Genomic DNA, 20,783 nt, shown 5'->3' with positions numbered 1-20,783 from the left:
TAGCCACATTAAAGCGCTCTCCTTCACCCCGTAATGCTGCCTCATCACATTTTCTGGTTTCTGGAAAGAATTGGTGTTTTTCTTTTTTCTCTTTATTTTTGAAGCACTGTTTAAAAGTACAGGTGAAGCTACATTTAGACATGTTTGAATTGAACAGCACTTTATTTCCTTAATCATACTTTAGGAACCTTCTTGGTTAAGGCACATTCATTCTATTTTTTTTTTCTATACTGAAACATATTTTGTTGTGGAAATCAGACAATGTTGACTGTTCCCATTAAAGACAAATATATTTTACGTTACCAAAATAAAAGCACTATGAATTTGGTTGGGTAAAGGCAACTTGTATATGAGATACAGTTGCAGTGCTTAACATTGCGATCATTAAACAAAATGAATTTTACTAATTATTAAAATGAAAGACGTATTCGTATCCAGGTAGACTTTTTTCTAAGTCATACTCTTTTAAAAAAAAAAGGTGTTTCTGCACAATTTCATGATATGAATCATATCGCCAGATTCTTGCCAGCAGATACCACCACTTAGATCAGGGAGAAGACTGTGGGGTGAAATCTGGATCAGCTCAAAGTGAATGAAAAACCAGATCGCAAATTAAAAAATTTGAAAATGTGTACAAAAAAAGGGAAAATATGTAAAAATTTACAATTAGGTTACAAAGACAAAAAAGAGTGAAAGAAAAACAAAGACAGCATAATGTATTTTGGGCATTTTAACATTCTTCCTTGTAGGGTTGGATGATAGCTGAGCCTAAAAACAGAAACAAATAGGGATACTGCAAACAATATTTAAAAAATAATACACAAAAAATAAACCGCACAGAGCAAAAATCTGAAAAAACACTCTGGAAGAAACAGATGATATGAAGTACAGACGAGGAACCTCCCAAAGAAAGCCGTGCAGTTATGAAAATAGATTGAGCAGTCCTGGTGACTTAAACTGAAAACAAATGGGAATAATTTGGTAGACACATAAATATAGAAAATCTCAAACACAAAATAAAAAAAAGACTTTTCCTAAAAAAATAAATAAAATTAAAACTTCAACAAAAATTCAATTTATGTAAAAAAAAAAAAAGTCAGATGTTAGTGTGAAGGAAAACTAGTGGATGTTTAAAAAATGAACACAAAATTCATTAAATTTGAAGCTGATTCTCACTGAAGTAGAACAAGAACTTTACAAAACCGAAAAGGAAGCAGGTGAGATGATGATATTTCCATCCTGCAACATTTTCCTAACAATTGCGGCCTCTGAAGAAAGACAAACGAGCTGTTTTTACTGCCCAAAAAAGGTTTTAAGTTCTCTAGAAGCAGCAAAATACAACCCAAAATAAAAAGAAACATTCTCATAAAGGTGGCTCTAAAAATTGTCTGAGTTTTTTTTACTTTTTCAATGTTTTATTTTATAAAAGTTCTTTTGTGCTTTAAAGAGACTTGGTTGAAAGGCTGAAGGCGACGAATAAATTGAAACGGTCACGGTTTACGCTCTTCTACCTGCGGACTCTGGGCAGCAACAGTGAATCACTGCAAAGAGAATCAGAAAACAGTCTCCATGGAATTACTTTTCTACAGACTCTAAGAGTCTTCGTGCAGAAGGAGATTTGTGTCAGAGCCTGGCAACTAAAGTTTTGGACTCAAACCAAAAGCCAACAGCTGTGGACAGAGTTGTGGGAACGAACAGATGACTCACCCTCCTTGACAACATTTTCCACTTAGACTGGCCCAGAAAGATGATTTTCAAAATCTCTTTTGTGTGTTAGGCAGAAATATGTCATGGGGAAATGGAAACTTTTAGAAAAAAACGTGTTGTGGCCAAGGATGTCAACATTTACAAAACAAAAAACAGATGTTCGTTCAAAAAAGCAATGTTTCAAACAATAGAAAAGCTGTCCTCAACTCTGGTCAAATGTAACATCTTACAGATTGGCCGAAATATTATTGTATCCATTTTAAAAGGCTTAAGTTGCTTTAGATTTCAAGGGTTTTTGGATATGACCTTATTGGTGAAGCTTTCAGGACCCACTCTGATCTTTGGATCTGTTTTAAAAGCATTCCCAGTGATCTTTTAATTATGATTATCCAGTTTTAGCCAAAACCCCCAAAACTGTCATTTTCTAGGACATAGCTTCTGCGGAGCAGCAGTACTTCATCAGAAGTTTGCTTCTAAGTTGTGGTTGGGGACTGTTGGCATGGAGCAACCCCGCCCCCCTTCCCCTCCCTGTTGTTGAGATCTCTCTCCTTAAGTGCTCTCCCGCTAGCTTACCTCCACTGACACCCTCAACGTAACAGTAGCGGTGCAACTAAAATAGCAAACAATATCAGAGTTGTCCAGCTGTACAGTTTTTAGCCAAATTCTAGCACAGACGAGGAAAATGAAGGTGGATATAGCCGTCTACAAATGGAGGCATCAGAATGGAGCTGAGCAGAGAGCTTGTGGCTTTTCATTGTAGCGTACAAGCTTCTTCCTATAAAATTTTATCGTCTGCTCCCGAACAATTTGAATAAACAAACCTGTAATGCAATTAGATGTCAAAATGTTAAAAGTTAGGCAATTTTAAGCCTATCTTTCTTTATGTATGTCCTCCATCATTTCAAAAAATGCCACAAGAACGTGTTTTGATTGAGTACCGTGTAACAGAAGAGTTTGTTTCTAAAATAGCGCCAGGTGGAGGGTTTTTAATTACTGTCGTGGTGCACCTTCACATTCTGCAGGTCTACACCCACCAACTCTTCCACTGCATGGGTTTCTTTCTCATAAGTGCTGGTTCTTTACCATTTCCATCCCTCTCCTCAGCTATGCAAGAGGACAAAACAAAATATAAAGGGGATTGTGTTGGGTCTTCGCACTCATCAGAGTCTCCACAAAAGTGATGGAAACAGCAACAACAAAGGATTACGTGGCGTTAACATCAGTGAACAAATGTCATCAGAAAAAGAGTTTTTCGCCATCTCCATTTATTATTCTCTTGTTTAAAGACAAATGTTCTCCAATGCACGCTTTCAGGCATAAGTAATTGTTCTAGTTTTTGTCTTGCAAAAGCAAACAGCACCACTGTGTTACTTTGTCTGCACTGACATAAATTCTCTCTTTAAGGGGTTCAAGTGAGGGTCACAAACCAATGACAACAATAATGACAACAATGCAGGAAGCTGATCTTTGTCAAAATGCCACACAATATATTAGGTGAGGGAACAATTAGACAGCCTTTTGTTTTGGCTTATCAGTCTGCAGCAGTGGCTCAGAGGACGGTGTGAGTTTAAGCACTAGCGTTTAAGCAACAACATTTTAAGCAATAAGATAGAAAAGAACTAAAATGGTAGATGTCTGTGGTGTTTTATAGCGATTTTTGTGTAGTAATTTATGTCAAGATATCTGAAATTTGTGACTTTGAGCTGTTGATGTCCTAACAACATCTTTCAAATCTTACTGAAGGAAGCACAAGAACAAACCCTGTGAGCAAGATTATTAGAGGATGGAGTTCACCCACCAGGTAACTTTCTGCATTCCGGATTAAAACCTGTAGCCAGAGGCAGTTCACCAGGTAACCACTTTGGGCGTTTTACGCACGCAAATCCACTTTGATTTGCTCCTGTATGAATTAGTATGCTTTTTGATATGATATGACGCAAATTCTGAATGACCCAAGTGCTGGAACCCGGAAAGAGACTCGGACAAGAGGTAAGTTTTAGAAAATTGAATTTGGTTGAAGGTGAGTGTTTGCGTCTTTCCAGAAGGTGGAGCGTCAGCTGGCTGGAGACGTCTTGAAGAGGAGATCCAGGAGCGAAGCACGAGTGACCAGAGGACCGCGACCAGGTGAGTATTTCCTGAGGCAGAGCGAGAGGAATAATAACATGCAACTTGACAATAAACAGGAACGAGAATTGGCCAGACTAAGCACCATGGGAGGAACAACGAACTGGCGTTGACTAAAGATCCAAAGGCTCCTTAAGAAGGTTGCAGCAGTGATGAGGTGAGTGGGAACAGCTGGTTGCGTCCAAGACAGAAAAGGCGGGGGAGGGGGAGAGATCTGTGGAAGAGAGCAATATGTAAAGGTTAATGAACTAAAATCACAAAAACTCAACATTCAAACGGGTGTACCACAAGGATCCATATTGGGACCACTTCTTTTCATAATTTATATAAATGATTTTGTTTTCTGTTCTGGAGCCATCCACAAAATACTTTTTGCAGACGATACTAGTTTATTCATGTCACATAGAAATATCGACTTATTGGAAAAACTCTTAAATGAACAACTAGTAAAAGTAGATACTTGGTTCAAATGCAATAAATTGTCATTAAACACGAGCAAAACTTTTTTTATCATATTCCACACATCCAGACACAAATCCACCTACAGGAAATTGAACATAAATATAGATGGGCAATCTCTTCAACAGGTGGACTCGATCAAATTTCTTGGAATCCATATGGATCAATTTATAAATTAAAAAAAACACAGATGAACTAGTTAAAAAATTATCCAAACTTGTTGGTTTATTCTATAAGATTCGGCACATGCTCCCATCAGATGCATTACTAACATTGTACAGATCCTTGTTTGAGCCTCACCTGAATTACTGTAACATCATATGGAATAACACATATTCTACCTACACGGCAAAACTCCTGATTACACAAAAGAAAGCAATAAGAGCAATAACCTGGTCCACGCCAAATTCCCCAACGGATCCACTCTTCCACAGATACAGCCTCCTTAAGTTACCGGAACTCAACACGTATCATAATGCATGCACAATGTACAGTGTTGTTAATAAATTAAATAGTCGTTTGTGTGACCTCATACCACTTTTTTTGCCCTCTTATCACCATGACACCAGGGAAAAGCATATGCTAAAAGGCAAAAACAAAAATTAAAATGTACAAGCTTCTCTGTCTGTACTAGAGGTCCACAAACTTGGAATATTTTAGAAAATGACGTTAAACAGTCTGCAACAATGTACATGTTTAAAAGGAAACTGAAATTGTTATTATTGTCAACATACTGTAAAAATGCTGCTCCAACCGAAACCATCTATTAAAGTGTTTGTGATTTCTTTCTGTCCGTTGACACTTATATGGCCACACGCCAGAGTTTATGTTGTTCAAATTCATTGTCCCTATTGTCTAACACTTTCCACTATATTACCATCATTTCTCGCATTCTATTAGTATATTTTATTTATGAAATTATTTTCTTTTCTTTTCTTTTCCTTCCGCCATTTATCTTTTGTATTTTTATGCTTGTCTAAAATGCTGGACCCCTAATAATAAGCAGCTGCTTCTGGGATGTCCATTTTTTCCACATTCTGTATTGTGAGATTTGTTGCTTTCGACGCATTGTGGAAAAATAAAATAAATAAATAAATAAATAACTGACAGGCCACCATGACACTTTATAACAAAAATGACAACTTAAAGCCTGGTTTCACTAATGTTTACAACGTTTTTTGAGTGCCATACAGCCGTCAAATTTTCAAATTGAGATTAAACTGTACTAAAAAATCCTCTCAAGTATCATCTATAGGAGGCTCAAGCTCATAAGTCATGTGAAGTCTTCAGAGGCCTTTTTATAATGTAATGCACAAAAGTTGTGCATAGGACTATAAATATGGTAACATTACAGCATTCTTTGCTTTGGTCGTGATTGAAAAAGATTAGCTGTTTCTGCAAATGGTTCCAGAGGAGATGAAGGCAGAAAGGGAACATGTTCTGCTGATCTTCTGCGAGTGAGTACCCCCAAACAGCAAACCGCTTTGTGACACAATAGTTGTGCACTGAATAGGAACGGTGGAGCACATTATTTTTGTCTTTTGTTGGAGTATAAAACAAAACTTTATGGTGGCTGCACTGTGTGTGGCGTTTGCATATTCTCCCCAGTGCATGTGTGTGTTTTCTACGAACATGTTTCATAGGTTAAATGGTTACTATAAAGTATTTTTTAGGTGTGCATGTGTGAGTGTGTGTAGAAGTGATTTTTTTTTTCAACAAGCTGGCGACCTGCAGGTGTACCTTGCCTTCGCCCAACAGAAGCTGGCACAGGCTCATGCAGCCCCGTGACCCTAAAAGGGATCTAGCGGGTTAAGAAAATAGATGGATGGAAGATGTTTAACGGCCATGGGGGGGCATGGTCTTTTGCTTGACAGGAGATTGTTAAATTATGAGCCGTTGAACGGCTTTATTGGGCATGCTCTGGCTCCAGCATGACAGGTGTTAGTTTAGCCCATTTTTTAGGAAGCTGATGATGTCAGATCCAGCCTAGATGGTGATGACCAAGGAGGTGGAAAAACAAGCAACAAGTGAGTCCAAAACAAATCACAGACAGACCAATTGTTTTCAGAAAGATGGGAGTGACGTTGGATGGCTTCCAAAAAGATGAGGAAACCTGACAAGCTCAAAGAAAAGCAGGTTTTATGAAAGAAGAGAAACTCAAAAATATAAAAGCAACAGTTCTGCCTGTGATAATCAGGGAAGAGTGTCTGTTTGTAAATAGAAGGGCAGCTTGTGCTGACTTTAAGCCAGGGGGTGTTTTAAAGGGGCACTGAAGCAGTAAATGACTGGGGAGGCTCCGTCACATGGGTTTCATTTACAGAAGTGAACCAGCGCCCTTTTATGGCAGACAGCGGGTCGAACGCAGAGAAGGCCGTCAGGCTTCTTTTACCATTTAAACTAAAAAGCATCCTAATTCCGCCAGCTGCTCTAACACAAAAGGAGTTTATTACATCCAGTAAATTTAGGATTTTACAGAGATGAGTGGCACATTTTAATGCAACAGAAACAGGTGGTGTAATGATATGAAAGCGTACCACGGTCAGCCATAACAGTCACACAGATGCTATATTCTTATGTAAAAAAATAACTTTTACAGCTTGCAGACGTACGGCTAGAAAGTCGATGCTTTGATTGCACATGCTCACATGGGGTCTGGGCTAAGTGAGCGACTGTGTGGCACCTCAGCACAATCAAGTCTGCCAATCAGCTCCTTTAATGACAATTTATTACTTCCTGAACCCTGAACACATGAGGCCCAGGACAACAGAAATTCAACTGCTGTTTTTCTATCTCCTTCCCTGTCCAAATGCCGCCCCCCTTCAGTCCTAAACAGTCCCTAAATCTGTCCCGCCTTTTAGGAACTCTGCCCCTCCCAGGCACACATATTGTTCAGGGCTTTCAGGAATCTGATTCACGAGTACTAGAGGTGACTTATGCCTAAAAAAAATGCACCGTGGAAGAAAGCTTTCATGCTCACCGTGTAATGAGGACTGACCAGGGCTGATGCATTAGATGGGATGGATTAAAGAGCATGAAACAGCCTTACGCTTTTAGAAAGCCTAAAGAATTCGCTTGAAGTGGAAAAGCTCTGAGATAAACACAAGGGCAACCGGAAATAGTCTTTGTAAAATTAGAGAATACTTTAATAGTACAGATGAACATAAAAATAATTCAGAAAACTTGTTTTTTTTTTCCTTAACCTTCTTATCAACATATATACATTTTATTTTTCACATAAATTCACATCAGATATGCACAAAAATGGCAGTGTATGCATTTTAAGCCAATCACAATGTGGTGATTTGGTACGAACCCCGTCTGCTTGATGCTCTAGTGCACTTAAAAGGTTTCATTTAACTGAAAAGAATTACAATTATTGTTTAAAATAAATGTGTAATTTTACCCTAAAATTGAACTGTCCAAACAGTTTTTGTTTATATCTTAAAAATACTTAATTTAAATTATAATTGGATTATTATTTGACTGGCTTTTGTCTCCATTTTAAGAATACTGAAAATAACAGTTTAACTTCTCTTCTGATTAAAAAAAAATCCTTTAACATCAACTAGTTGTGACACTGCTTTGGCCAAACTTAATTCAACTTTTCAAAGTAATTTAAAAATCAAATACTTTAGTTGGAAAAAAAAGTCTAAAAACATACAAAATCTCCGACTGGCTACAACATGAAAGTGCTCTACATCGAGCTGCTCTGGTTTTCTCTGTAAATGCTTACAGGGTCTGCACATATATTAACTTAACTGTTGCACTATGCTACATATATTTGCTTTTTTTTATTTGGTTTTCAGTGCATGCAGCATCTCTCTTTCCAGATTATCTTGTTTCCCTCATGAGTGCAAATAGTTTTTCTTCACATTTCGTTCAGTGAAGGCTTTCTATAATAACCTTGATAACACTGAGGACAACCCCCACCGCCGGGAGGTGGTTTAGTCAACTGATCCTCCTATAGTCAAACTTTGTCTGGGCAAAAATGTGTAAAAAAATCTCCTTTTTTGTTTGTTTTCCTGAGTTTTCCAGCAGTGACTCCCAGCACTCAAATGAATGGCTTCACTGATTGAATCCCAAATCCAAAACTTCTCAGTAAATTTACTTTGATCGGTTCTGCAGCATTGTTCGCTGAAAGGTCCGATCTAGAATTTTTAACCCTGTCCTCTGGTCTTCACCATGACTGAGCAGGTGACCACATATTGCACTGAAATGGGAAAGAAACCCATTTCTCTCCTCAGTCTTTTGGGATGATCCCCATCAGCTGGTGGTTTTGTGGTTCAGCCACCATCTCCACAGTTCAGCCTTTTCCCAAACAGGCCTGAGTCTGCCCCAGCTTTTAGCTCCCCCATGCCTCTGTTTGATAGACGAGCTACTGAAGAGTTTTTCAGTCAACAGGCAGTTCGCAGGGTATCTGCTGTGCAGCTTTGGCCAGAGCATAAGTCCTCTGAAAGTCCCTGTAGCGGGGCGCACAGCCCAGCCAAGCCTCCCCGAAGTGAATGCGGCCGGTGAACAGGAAGCTGCCGGGGCCTGGTTTGACGCCGCACTGAAGCAGAGTCCGGACTTCACCCCAACTGGGCAGGCGACTGTTGCTGTTGAAGATTGTGTACTTCTGACGGAACACGCGGGTAGATTTCACTTTGATCACCGCTGCCCTCAGGCTCTCGTCTTCCTCCACGGATCGGATGTTTCCTCGCACCACTGCAGGTAAACGGATCACTTGTTAGCATCACACCATTTCCACTGTCATTTTAAACACGGCCCTTCAGTTACTGTTTTGTGTAAAGCAGGTGGGCTTTTTCTGTTGCTTCTTTTAGAATGACCAGCATAGCCTGCAGATTAATCCTAACTTTTGTTGAAAGCTAAACTTCTCCTTAGAACTTCCACAGCTCAATCAAAGGCAGATTAGTCCACTGCTTCTACCCTTAGAGGGGCTGTCATGCTAAGATTAGTGCACTACAGCCCTTCTCTTTGGGTTTCTGTTGGGTGTGGGTCTCTAGTTACCCGCTGTTTCACCATTTCACTGCTGGTTTTATGTTTTGATACAGATATACAGTGTGTATATTTTCGCAATTGATAACTTCAACAGAAAGTTTAGTTTTAGTCTTTAATTGTTCTGGTTTTTTTTTTCACATTATGGTAAGAAAATCTCTAAACTTACCAAAGTCACTGGTGCAGACAGCCATGAGAATCTCTGTGTTGTTGCAAGGTCTGCAGGCATCTAGAGAGAAGAACGGAAGGGAGCCATTTAGGGACATTTCAAAACACTCAAACTGCCACTCTTTTGTACATCCAGATCACATGTACCTAAATGCGCATGGTGATTTGACTAATTAAATTTAGCAAAAACCACAATAAAAGCAGTTAGCCAACCTCTGTCCTATGAACAGACAGCTGCTGCGTTTATAGCCAACAGACAAGGACCAGATAAGGATGAATGTGTGAAGCCATTCCACCCCCAGACAAAATTTTATTTCCCCACTAAAGCCTTCCAGGGTGTCTACAGTCACACCTCATCAAAGCATGAACCGGGCAGAAGAGAGAAGGAGGAAAAGAGCTGAGATAATGTTTCACACTTAATTCCCCTTTACAAAATAAAATTAAAGATGCTTTAAAGTCCCACTCCAATCCTCTTTTGATCTATTGTAAAAGCGTTCTCAGTATTTTTTAAATTAAGATCATGCCATTTTTAGCCAAAATCAGAAATCCTGTGTAGTTTTCTTGGATATCGTTTCTCGGCAGTAGTTCATTAGAAATTCGTCACTAAATTGTGGGCAGGAACTCTTGGTGCGGAGTAAGCCCACCCCCATTTCCCATCAGTCATCCGTTCACATGCTCTCCTGCTAGCTTACAGCCCATCATAACCCCAACCTAACATTACCAGTCCAACAAAAATGGCTGTTGGAGCTGTACAGCTGTGCAGTTTTAAGCCAGATGCCAGGTCAGATGAGGAAAATAAAGACGTAGATGGATCTAGTCATCTACAAGAGGATGAATCAGAATGGAACGGAGCAGGGAGCTTGTTGCTCACCGATTGTTGCCCCTACGTCACAACCTTTTCCATCGTCATTTTTTTTTGGTCTGCATCTTGATTTAAAACAGGACTCAGAAGGTCAATTTTGAGCTAAATTTTCTTTTTAAATGTCCCCCATCATGAGGAAAAAATACCACAAGAACATGTTAAAAACACCAAAAACACAATTTCATTGGAGTAAGTCTTTAATTCATAGCCACACTACTGATGAACCCAAAAAAGTGGATGCTGTCTGAACTGACACACCATTGCTTTTAAAGAAAAAACCCTGACATTGTTTAAACTCCTCTTTGGACGCCTCTTGCCCACCCCTACTTACAGAAAAACTCCTGATAAATGAGATTCCTCTTTCTGTAGACCACTGAAAACCCCCCTTCCAACCCTAATCAGTGTGTGACTGTGGGTGTATGTGTGTGTGGTGGGGAGAGATGAAGGTGGGGGGAGAGTACTCCTACAGACGAGTCTCCTCATAAGAGAAGCGGCTTGACAAAAGGGAGGGGGCAACATCTCAGCTGGGCACAGGCCTCCCTGTCGCCTAGACAACGGCAGTAATCCCAGAATACTCATGCGGCATCCATTCAAAGAGCTCGGGACTCTGGAGAAAGACCCACATACTGCGCTTTTGTACCCCTCCTCCCTGCTCCACTGCTCCCTTGCTCGTGCTCCAAACCAGTTCGCCCCTGGGGAAAGTCTGGCCACTTCCTCCTCTGCAGGAGCCGTGGAAAGCCCAACCAGCCCACAGAAGGCTGTTCTGAATTATGAATCATCTACACTGAGGGTTTTATGGGCTATAAGATCATCCCTTTTATTCCAAACGATTTGGTAAAGGAAAAAGAAAACCTCAAGAGTTGCATGTGATGGTGAAGTTTAATGTCTCTAATTATAACATAAAGCCATTTTAGCTTTGTGGGAGCTGAGTTTAAGAAAAACGTCATAAAAAATTCCTTTTGCTCTCAAATTCCCTGTGACTCACCCTCACTGCTGATTGAGTTGGAGTCCAGAGACATGCGAGCTGACCAGTCCCCCCTCAGCTCATAGCGAAAGGAAGCTATCCTCCTGCTGATGTCCTGATGGGGCGTAGCTTGCATGAAGAGGGCCACTTTCTCCCCAGGAAGCCGACTGAAGCACCGCACCCTCGGAGGAGGGGACGACTCCAGTCTGTCTCCCACCAGAAGCTCTAGGACCCCGTCTTTCTCCAAGTAAAGCTGGGCACCGTGGAACTGCTCAGAGGGCTTTACACAGGTGGTGATGAGACCGCTGCTGCTGCCACCAGGCCCCACCGCCACAGAGGGAAGGCGTGGGGAGAGGGTGAGGTGTAGGGCTCCTTTGGGATACAGCCAGTTTAACGTGCCCTCTGAGCAGTGCAGGGATATCTGCTCCACACTGCCCTTCTGCTGGGATAAACCACTGTGAAGGAGAGACATCAAAGGGTTAATAAGTACTTTATTAAAGTTTTGCCCTTTCAATCCAAAACCTTATTACCTTTTTCTGCAATTTATGCAAAAAAGTCTGACTATCCTAAAAAGTGCAGCAAGAACATAGATAAATACTTCAGGACACAGTAAAAATTGTAAAAGAATGAGTTATAATAGAATGTCAAATAAACTGCTGCGCCACCTACTGGTGCCTTGTAGGTGCAAAGGGCCCAATGACATTAGGTGCCAACTTAAAGTCCCATATTTTATTTAAAGATGGACAAAATATCAGTTATACCAAATATAAATATTTTTTTTAATTTGAAAAACACGCACTCTGGCAATTTCCATTGAGATTCTACAATATTCCTTCAGTCTCCAGTTTGTCTGCCCCCCCCCCCCCCCCCCCCCCCCATGCTTCCTGCAGGAACCCCTCAGTGATGCAAACTTTGCTTTCCCTTAAGGCAGGTTTTCAACATTTTGCATTTAAAACGCTTCAACTGCAAGAATATCTCTATAACCACCACAAGGAATATATTGTCTCCCTTAAACTTTCACTGCGCAAATGCGCCAAAATAGCGCACCGGTTCAGCCTGGGATACTTGCCTTCCTCTCCAGCTGCACTGATCTTCAGAATAATTCGCAAAAGACAAGCCAAACATTGGAAAGAGCAAAATCCAGACGGCATTAATCACACTTCCAAAGCCAGGCATTTTCGCTTGATGCGCACAAAAATATCCCAGAGCTGTCCACCTAAGATAAAAGAATCAGTTCTATAATACTACTGTTGCATGTCCGGAAAACTCCATATCTCCGCATCCGCTGTTGCGCACGAGAAGTGGACGCACTCTCTGCGCTCTCCGGACTACAGAGCTGCAGGAGACGCGCAACTCCAAAGTTATTTCGCCTGTGAAAACTTCATGAACCAATCAGAGTCCTTCGGGAGAAACTTTAAACCACTCACTCAGGGCGGGAGGGGGAGGTTTCCCCTCATGAATGAGGGAGGGAGGCAGACAAATAACTGTATTCAAAGATAAACCGCTATTGTGTCGCACTGGTCTGCATGCAAAAATACAAATTAACTTGTGTGTGGAGTGAGTGAATGCGTAATTTAAGCATACATGGTTGGAGGCCAAACCCCCCCTGCAGATGTCTTTAAACATACATTTAAAATACCTCTGTGTAAAGGAATGTGCTCCATGCTTGGCTACTGTTTACCAAACAAAATATCTGCATAAAATACGATTTTCTAAAGAAAAAAACCCTGCATTTACAAAAAAAAACAATGTTTTTCAGCTCACTCGTTATTAGTAAAAACAGTAACCCAAACAACAGCAGAAGTATGACTGAAAAACTAACTTTAGAAGCCAAACCAGACAAAAATAATTTCCTTGACTTATCTTTTGTGAACAAAAACAAAAGGAGGAATTTTTAATGCTAAAATAAAGGATTGGCTTCTATTTCTTTTTAAATGCCCTAAAACATTTTAGCTTAATTTTAAGCTTTTAATGTTTGGAACACCCACCAAATGTTCCTGTGAGAAGATGAGATTCACTTTTGTTGTACTTTCACCAGAAAATAAAATAAATGAAAAACCTCAGTACAAAATGATTGAGAGCAATCAATCCTAAACCTACCACACAGCAAAGTGCTTATTAGTGTTTGAAATTCAAAAACAAAGTTTCAATATATTCAAAAATTACAATTCAAATGAAGTTGGAGAAAAGTGAGATAAAAATCGTGAAAATTTTTGTCCTAACTTTCTTGGAAGTTGTTTTAGGCCTGTTTTGCATGTATAGATTTTTTATTTATTTAATCTATTGATCTATTTCAAGCAATTAAAATGAATAAAGATTCCAACACAAATTACAAAACAGAGATATATCAAAAAAATTTCAGATCAAGTAATACATTTAAATAAAAAAACTAATGAACATTGACAGAGGATGCCATCTTCTCAACTCAGACTATTTTGCAGTGACGCATACAGCACATGTGTGACAATAGATTTAATATATATGATAATCATAAATAAAGTCACAAAGTTTGATTTGTTGCTTAAAAGGGGACAGAAGAAGCAAACCTATGTGACCTATGAGTTAAATGATGTGGATAAGCGTGACAAAAATTCTTTCTTTCACAATTACATAAATAAAGAATGTAAAAGAAAGTTGGCATTTTAAGTGTTTTTTTTTTGCTTTAGGTTAGTTTTAGTTTAAAAAAAATGCATGTAAAAAGAAGGCTTTTTAAATATTAAGCAAACCATTTAGATGGCTGCTTGAGTGACAGCAAAAACACAGTAGATAAGGCTTTTATGGTTGAAGGGATGCAGTCAATGTTTCACTTTAGTTTTGTTAATCCCATTTTTTTTAAAGAGTAGCCCCAAAAACAATTGTGTTTTTGGCCTTTGAAACATGTCCTTGTTTTTTTTTTCTCACATTGGAGGACATATATAAAGAAAAGTAAGATTAAAACTGTGTTTTTAAGTATGTCTTTATTCAAATCGTAAATCAGGAGCAGATGAAAAAATGTTGTTGAAAAAAGCTTGTAGGTGTGACGTAGAGCCTACAACGGCAAGCCACAAGCTCACTGCTCTGCTCCATTCTGATGCATCCTTGCAGACAAATACATCCATGTACTTCTTTGTTTTCTTCGTCTGAGCTGGAATCTGGTTCAAAACTGCATGGCTGGATAGCTCCAATGCTGCTCATCATTTTTGTTGCACCGATAATGTTAGGTTGAGTGTATGAGGGGGAGAGAGAGTGTAAACAAAGTGATAATGGGAAGTGGGGGGACTTGCTCCATGCGAACGGTCCTGCCCAAAACTCAGAGATGAATTTTTAATGAACTTCTGCCACTCTGGAGAAACTAAAAGACACAGATTTTTTTTATTTTGGCAAAAAACAGAATAATTATATTTAAAAGACCTCTGAAAAAAGATCAAAAGACGATTAATAAACTTAGAATTCAGTTGTTTAAAAAAGGCGGTTTAAACTACCCACCTGAGTGTGTTTGAAATCTATTCATAATCCAGCCTTGATTGTCTTTCAGCAAACATTTGGGCTTCCTTTGAACTCCAGTGAAGTTTCTCAGACAGCAGATATGATGGTATTTGGCCCCTCACGGTTGTTCCGCCCGTCCCCCTCTCCCCTGCTGCGCCTCCCTTTCAGGTTGCGGTATTTATAACCAAATCAAATCTTCTTTTAAACCAACGGTGCCATCCATCTCTCCAAGCTGAGCGACTTTGGGTGTGTGTGTGTGACTGATGAACTCTAGGCCCCCCTCTCACAGAGTTATGATAAAGCTGCAGACCAGCTCAAAGAGGCATGTACAGAAATCCAGCTGTTTCATTGTCTGCAGCAGGACGAAGCTTTGTTTTCCGCACAGCATTTCAAAGCCGCCGAGTTTAAAGCTCAGAGCTGTGGGGAGTTGGGGGGGATATTTAGTCAAAACACAATGAATGTATAAGGGCATAAATAGACTCTTTGAATATGGGACTGCATGCACATATGCACAACATGGTCGTGCAAAGCCAAATTTACAGATTTACCTTTAGTACGTCCAATCAATTTAATTTGACATTTAAAATATTGTAGGGGTAAATTTTGTGTTGATTTAATTGTATATTTCCCCTATTATTGATCATAGATTCCATCATCCAACCTTTTGTTAGTGTGGTGGTTTCACAGATCATTTCCATCTAACTGCACACAGAAAAGAACCACAAACTGCAAGTTGGTGTTTGAGGTTGCAATCAAACCGAGTCTAAGTTACGGTTTAAGGTCAGTCTGTTAATGTGAACCAGCAGAGCAGCCGGTCTCACTTCCACAACTCAAACAAGGCCACCTTTGACTGGAATGAAACACGGCCCTGTTTTCCTCATACTTTAACCACCGTACCATAGAGGTTTGGCTTTCTGTGTTCATTCTCACCGGTTCGCCAATGTTGTCTTCAGAAAGCGCCTCTATATGCATACGAGAGTTTACGTGCGTGTGTCAGTCCTGGGTCTATTTGCTCTGTACATTGTACCGCTGTTTGTGGGGTCACGTCCAAACACAGAGAGGATGTAGCGACAGTGTGGTGTGACTGTTATTTATGGAGCTTTGACGTTGTTTGTAACTTTCTCTCACTAATGTCTCTTCCTGCTGTTTCAGTTACAAAGAGATTTTTTTTGGTCACAAAAACATAAAATTTTAGCTACCTTTTTAGATCCGAACCAACTGTAAAACTCTTTTAAGTCCAAGACCGAATCATTTCCTAAGCCTGTTTACACAGCAGAGCTTGTAAGACCCACTCTGAACATGGTTTGATCAATTTTAAAAGCATGTCTGGTGGTCTTTTATTAATGATTTTGCTGTTTTTAGCCAAAAAAAACAACCAAAAACTGTAGTCTAGAACATATTTTTTGCAACCTTCAACACTGAAAAAACACTACCAGAGATTACATAAAGCTTTGACCTTTTTTTGCCCTTCGCCTAATAAACTGTCATCAAGAATAAAACACAGTCTTAAATAAATGTTTTAAACAGTAATATTTTGCAAAAAAATCAAGTTTTTTCCAGAGATTGTTCTAGCTTTCCATGTCACCCGAGTCTTAATATGATTTTCCTTTTCAACACAAAGTCATCTATTCAATGATAAGAAAACCTTGCATTCATACTATGATAACCAGCTATAAGACACAGATTAGAAAACTTTTCTGCGTGGTTAGGTTGACCTTAATTGTGGGAAAAGAATTTAAAATCAATTCAGATCCGTGACACTTAAGTGAGAAAAAACCTTGGCATCCTGAGAGTCAGAGAGAAAAACGACAAGCATGTGTTTGTGCTCTGAAGGAGAGCCCATATTTGTGTTTAGTTGATTGAAATGATACAATCCAATGTAAAACTTTCTCTATGAAGGCTGTTTTTAAACAATTTACACACAGTATGCTCACCAATTTTTCAGCAATAAAGTATAACCTGAATGTTCACAGTTTGTTTATCCGGGAAAAAGGTTGTCTCCAAACTGGAAAAACAGATTTTGGAAAATTACATGCCCATTAAAAATGTTTTACTGCTATAAATGCATAATTATTGCTTTATTATTTTTATTACCCTTTTCCTGATCTGTAGAAGTTTGTTACCAGCAGTTTTACGATGACGTTATTTCTATATGTAAATAGATGATGAATTTTCTTTTTTACTTTTCCTTTTTACTTTTTTAAAACATTTTATTCATTAGTAGATGCTCTTTCGCCAAAGTCCCTTCATGAGTTGAATTAGCTGCATAAAGCGCTCCCCAGTGATAAGTCAGTGAGATCAGTGAATGTGACATTTTCTCAGCTCTCCATGTAGGTGATGGGCTCCTGCACAGCAGGAGCATGGAAAAGCAAGCAGAGGCTCAGAGAAAAGCAGGGAAGGAGGAAAAACTTATGCTGATCATTGCCATGTGAGCCCCCATGAGAGCTGGATGTGAAAACTGACAACTGTTGTCTCACTGCATTTTCTCAGAAAACTCATTGTGTGTGTGTGTTTATTTGTATGACAGTAAATTTATCATTGTGACTCACATCTTAGATGTGAAGGGTGTATGTGTTGTGTGTCTGTGGGGGTGTTTTGGTGTTAAACCCAGTGGGAAAAGAATGCAAGAGGGTCCTGCATCAGATAAACAAAGTCAGAAAGCGCTGATAGCAAACACAGCTGGAAACACACAAAGACATCCCAAAATGCTCTTTAATGGACTTTTAAAACGTGTAATAAATTACTTCACTGTAACCAGATTTTTAAGCATAATTAAGGATCATCAGGGTCTGACATCTATTTTTGAGCCTTTGTTCTGGAGTGCAAATATTTGTCATTTTAACTTTTTAGCGTATCACTTATGTGTTTCTGGGCTGATGTCAGTTCTGGATACTCTGAAAAAAAGTCAAAATAGTTGGAATGATTTTTGTGTTTTCCTTTTCTTTGCAGCACTGCCTTTCTTTCACTCAAAGGACTACAAAAATAACCTAATTATAGAGTGTGGGGTCAGAGGTCACAGCTGGGTGACCTGGGGGCTTTTCATTAGCAAAATGGAGGGAAGATGCTGCATGTGTCTGAAATGAACTTCTGTTTCATGTGCTCAGATTTATCTGTCTGTTTTATAGAATTTTACACTTTTTCAGGTGTAATTTTTTTTCTTCAAAGTTTATAGTTTTGTCTTCTCAATCTTACAAAAATGTGTGGTCTGGTTGGAGAAAAACAAAGAATAATGTTGTTTATTCCAAAATAGAAGCATTTTTAGTCAATTAGAATACTTTTTATCAGAATATACTTAAATCTTTGAAAGATTGTTTACGCTAGTACTTTCATAGTTTTATGCCTTTGAAAACCCCCAAAATAGCCCTTCTTTAACTTCTTCATAAATTTTTACAAAATGAATGAATGAATGAATGAATGAATGAATGAATGAATGAATGAATGACTGGCGCTTTATTTGTCAAATGGAGAATCAATACCAAGTCAACAATGCCATAAAAGGTTTGGGATGAGAAGATCCATTAAATTTTCTAAAAAATAACAGAGAAGTACTTGTAGCATGCAACATTAATGCCTTGCAAAAATATGGAGATGTAAAAAAAATTTGTAAAACATAAAAAATATACAAGGGAGACGTAGGGTTAGAGTGCAAGGTGCAGGTAGAATTAACTACCAAAAGGAGTTTTGGGTCATGTTATTCCACATATCAAACCTTGATCATTGAAGATACTAGTAGAAGTGGGCTGCCCCCTTTCTCAGATGGTTGCTGTTTTTTGCTCTCAGTTTTTGCTTAATATTGATCATTTAAACAGCAGGGACATGTCCAAACTCCTTCACTACGCACTATATAGTGCACTATGGCGAAAAAAATGTCTTTTTGTTATAAACCATCAACATTTTCATCTTCGGAACTCAGTGGATTCATGCTAAATCTAACTGATTAATATCAGTTAGAATTTCACTCTGTGAGAGCGATGACATCATTTCCGGCGTTAAAAAAAAAAAAAAAAAAAATTTGCGAGCATGGTTTCCGAATTGCTTTTCAAATCCAGGGCACTAGATAGTCCCACACTATAAAGATTTTGTAGTTAGGGATTAGGGTGGAAAGTCGGACACAGCACAGAGCTCCTTTTGTGTTTTGTTTTTTGCTAACTTTTGCAGATTTTGGGGTACTAAAAACTTATCTGAAGGGAATAGTCTGATCCATTCCTCTATTTCAGCTTCACTAGAAACCAACAGTGCCATTGAACTGACTTTCAGTAATCAGTAGCCTTGATTTGTTTTGTAATGATTCCCACATTCCTCAGTGTTCAAACATACACAAGGAAGCAGTTTAGCTGGAGTGCACACAGGCCAGACTCTTTTAAAGTGGTTATTCACACAAAGTCACCCCTGTTAGATGTGAGGATTTAACTTTTGACTGTAAATGTTTGATCACGATCAGCAGGCGAGGATCAAAAAGCCAAAGAACTTTTTATAACCCCCACAGAATCCTCAAGATGTTTCCTGTGGTTTTTGGCTGAATTCATACTTCAAAGATCTTGCAAACTGCAACACTTTTTTAGATTGCAGCCAGACTGAAAGCTCTTATGTTTGATAGAAGATTTAGTCAGAATTGTATCTGTAAAATAGGGTCTATCAATGTCTTTATTTATCATTTAGGAGTCTAATTAGTTGAAGTTAAGCAAGCTTTTGTTGAAACCTGTTCTGGTGAGTCGTCTTTGCTGCAGCCCAGTTGTGCTTCATTGATGCCTCAGGGGTGGTGAAGATGGTGAGCAGTGTTGTTGGAGCCCAGCTGGGGGGTCAGACGGGGGATCACCGCTGTCCGTCTAGTTTGAGGGTCCCCTACCCCCCATGCTTCTTCTAATTGGCTGAATCAGTTTGGAGGGAAACTCCTAACAAGGAGCAAAATCCCTCCAAAAATTCACAATAGTTATAGTGTTTTACACATTGTTCACAGGAAAGACAGATGTTGGCTCTCTGACCACTTCCACATTTGAATACCTTTCTTTGGAGACAATAGACAAACACACAAAGGGACTACATTTTGGCGGTTGAGGCAGATGTATCACTTCAACTATAGAGAAGATTCCACATTTGTTAAGTCAGGCAGACTTTTCCCAACTATAAGAACAATCAAATCTTAAACACGAACTGTACAATCACTGATGACACATCATCCACTTATACTGACTAGTCTTGCTTCATCAAGGGATTCCACATCTGCAAAACCAAGAAGTAGTACAAAAGAGTAACTTTATACACCCACAGAGTTTTAAAACTCCAGAAACACTGTTGTATTTTCAAATGGTGTTTAATGTTGATTAACTATTTTTTATACTGCACACATTTATTTTCTATGTAATTATTTACTTCAAACATGTAAGTTTAGGCACTTTATATTTTTAACTTCCTGTTGAAGCGGTCGAGTATACTTCAAGTCCCCTAGAAGTGGTTCTGAATCCAAGCAATCAAACATTTACAAAAAAACCTTTTCAAAAAGCAGCAAAATAAAGAGTTGATGGCCACTTTTCTTTCCTTTTAGCTGCATGAATTAACCGACTCCTCCTCTTCCTCCTGCCCTGAAGTTGCATCTTCTAAACTGAGTTTATTAAGCATTTGCAACAGGCTAAAAGAGTTTTCTCATTTAATTTAGAAATGTGATTTTTTTTAAATCTGCCTCTTATCCTGATCTCTACAGTGGGTTAATTGAAGAGATAAACATTGCAATGTATATTAAAGAATTTCTTACATCTAAATAAATACATAATCAAATTGCAGACAGAATTACAAACTACCACACACAATGAGCAACTCCTACTAAAGGCTCATATTTGCAACAGCCCTCTTGGCTGTTACTTCACTAAAATCTCATAAGTTCCTTCCCAAACCTTAAGTGTGTCGATAAACTTTTTAACTGATCATGTTTCACAAGAACACATGAAGTTCAAATATTATTGATGCTTTTTGTGTTGTATAAGACTTTTCAAAGTTTTTAAGACAATTACAATAATGTACAATTTCAGTAACACTTGGATCAAA

General features: G+C 38.8%; 1 protein-coding gene across 1 annotated transcript; it reads right to left on the bottom strand.

Moving 5' to 3' along the window:
- Positions 1 to 7,406: 7,406 nt before the first annotated feature.
- Positions 7,407 to 12,647, bottom strand: metrn (meteorin, glial cell differentiation regulator). The gene is made up of 4 exons (XM_004080520.3): positions 12,349 to 12,647; positions 11,301 to 11,734; positions 9,455 to 9,514; positions 7,407 to 8,994 (listed from the first exon to the last, which is right to left on the bottom strand). The coding sequence occupies exons 1-4, from the start codon at positions 12,453 to 12,455 to the stop codon at positions 8,681 to 8,683; spliced, it is 915 nt and encodes a 304-aa protein (XP_004080568.1). The 5' UTR covers positions 12,456 to 12,647; the 3' UTR covers positions 7,407 to 8,680.
- Between the last annotated feature and the right edge of the window lie 8,136 nt (positions 12,648 to 20,783).

Source organism: Oryzias latipes, chromosome 19 (assembly GCF_002234675.1).
Source record: "Oryzias latipes chromosome 19, ASM223467v1".
Taxonomy (NCBI): domain Eukaryota; kingdom Metazoa; phylum Chordata; class Actinopteri; order Beloniformes; family Adrianichthyidae; genus Oryzias; species Oryzias latipes.
The sequence above is the reverse complement of the archived record's forward strand: the minus strand, read 5'-3'. Positions and strand labels throughout refer to the sequence as shown.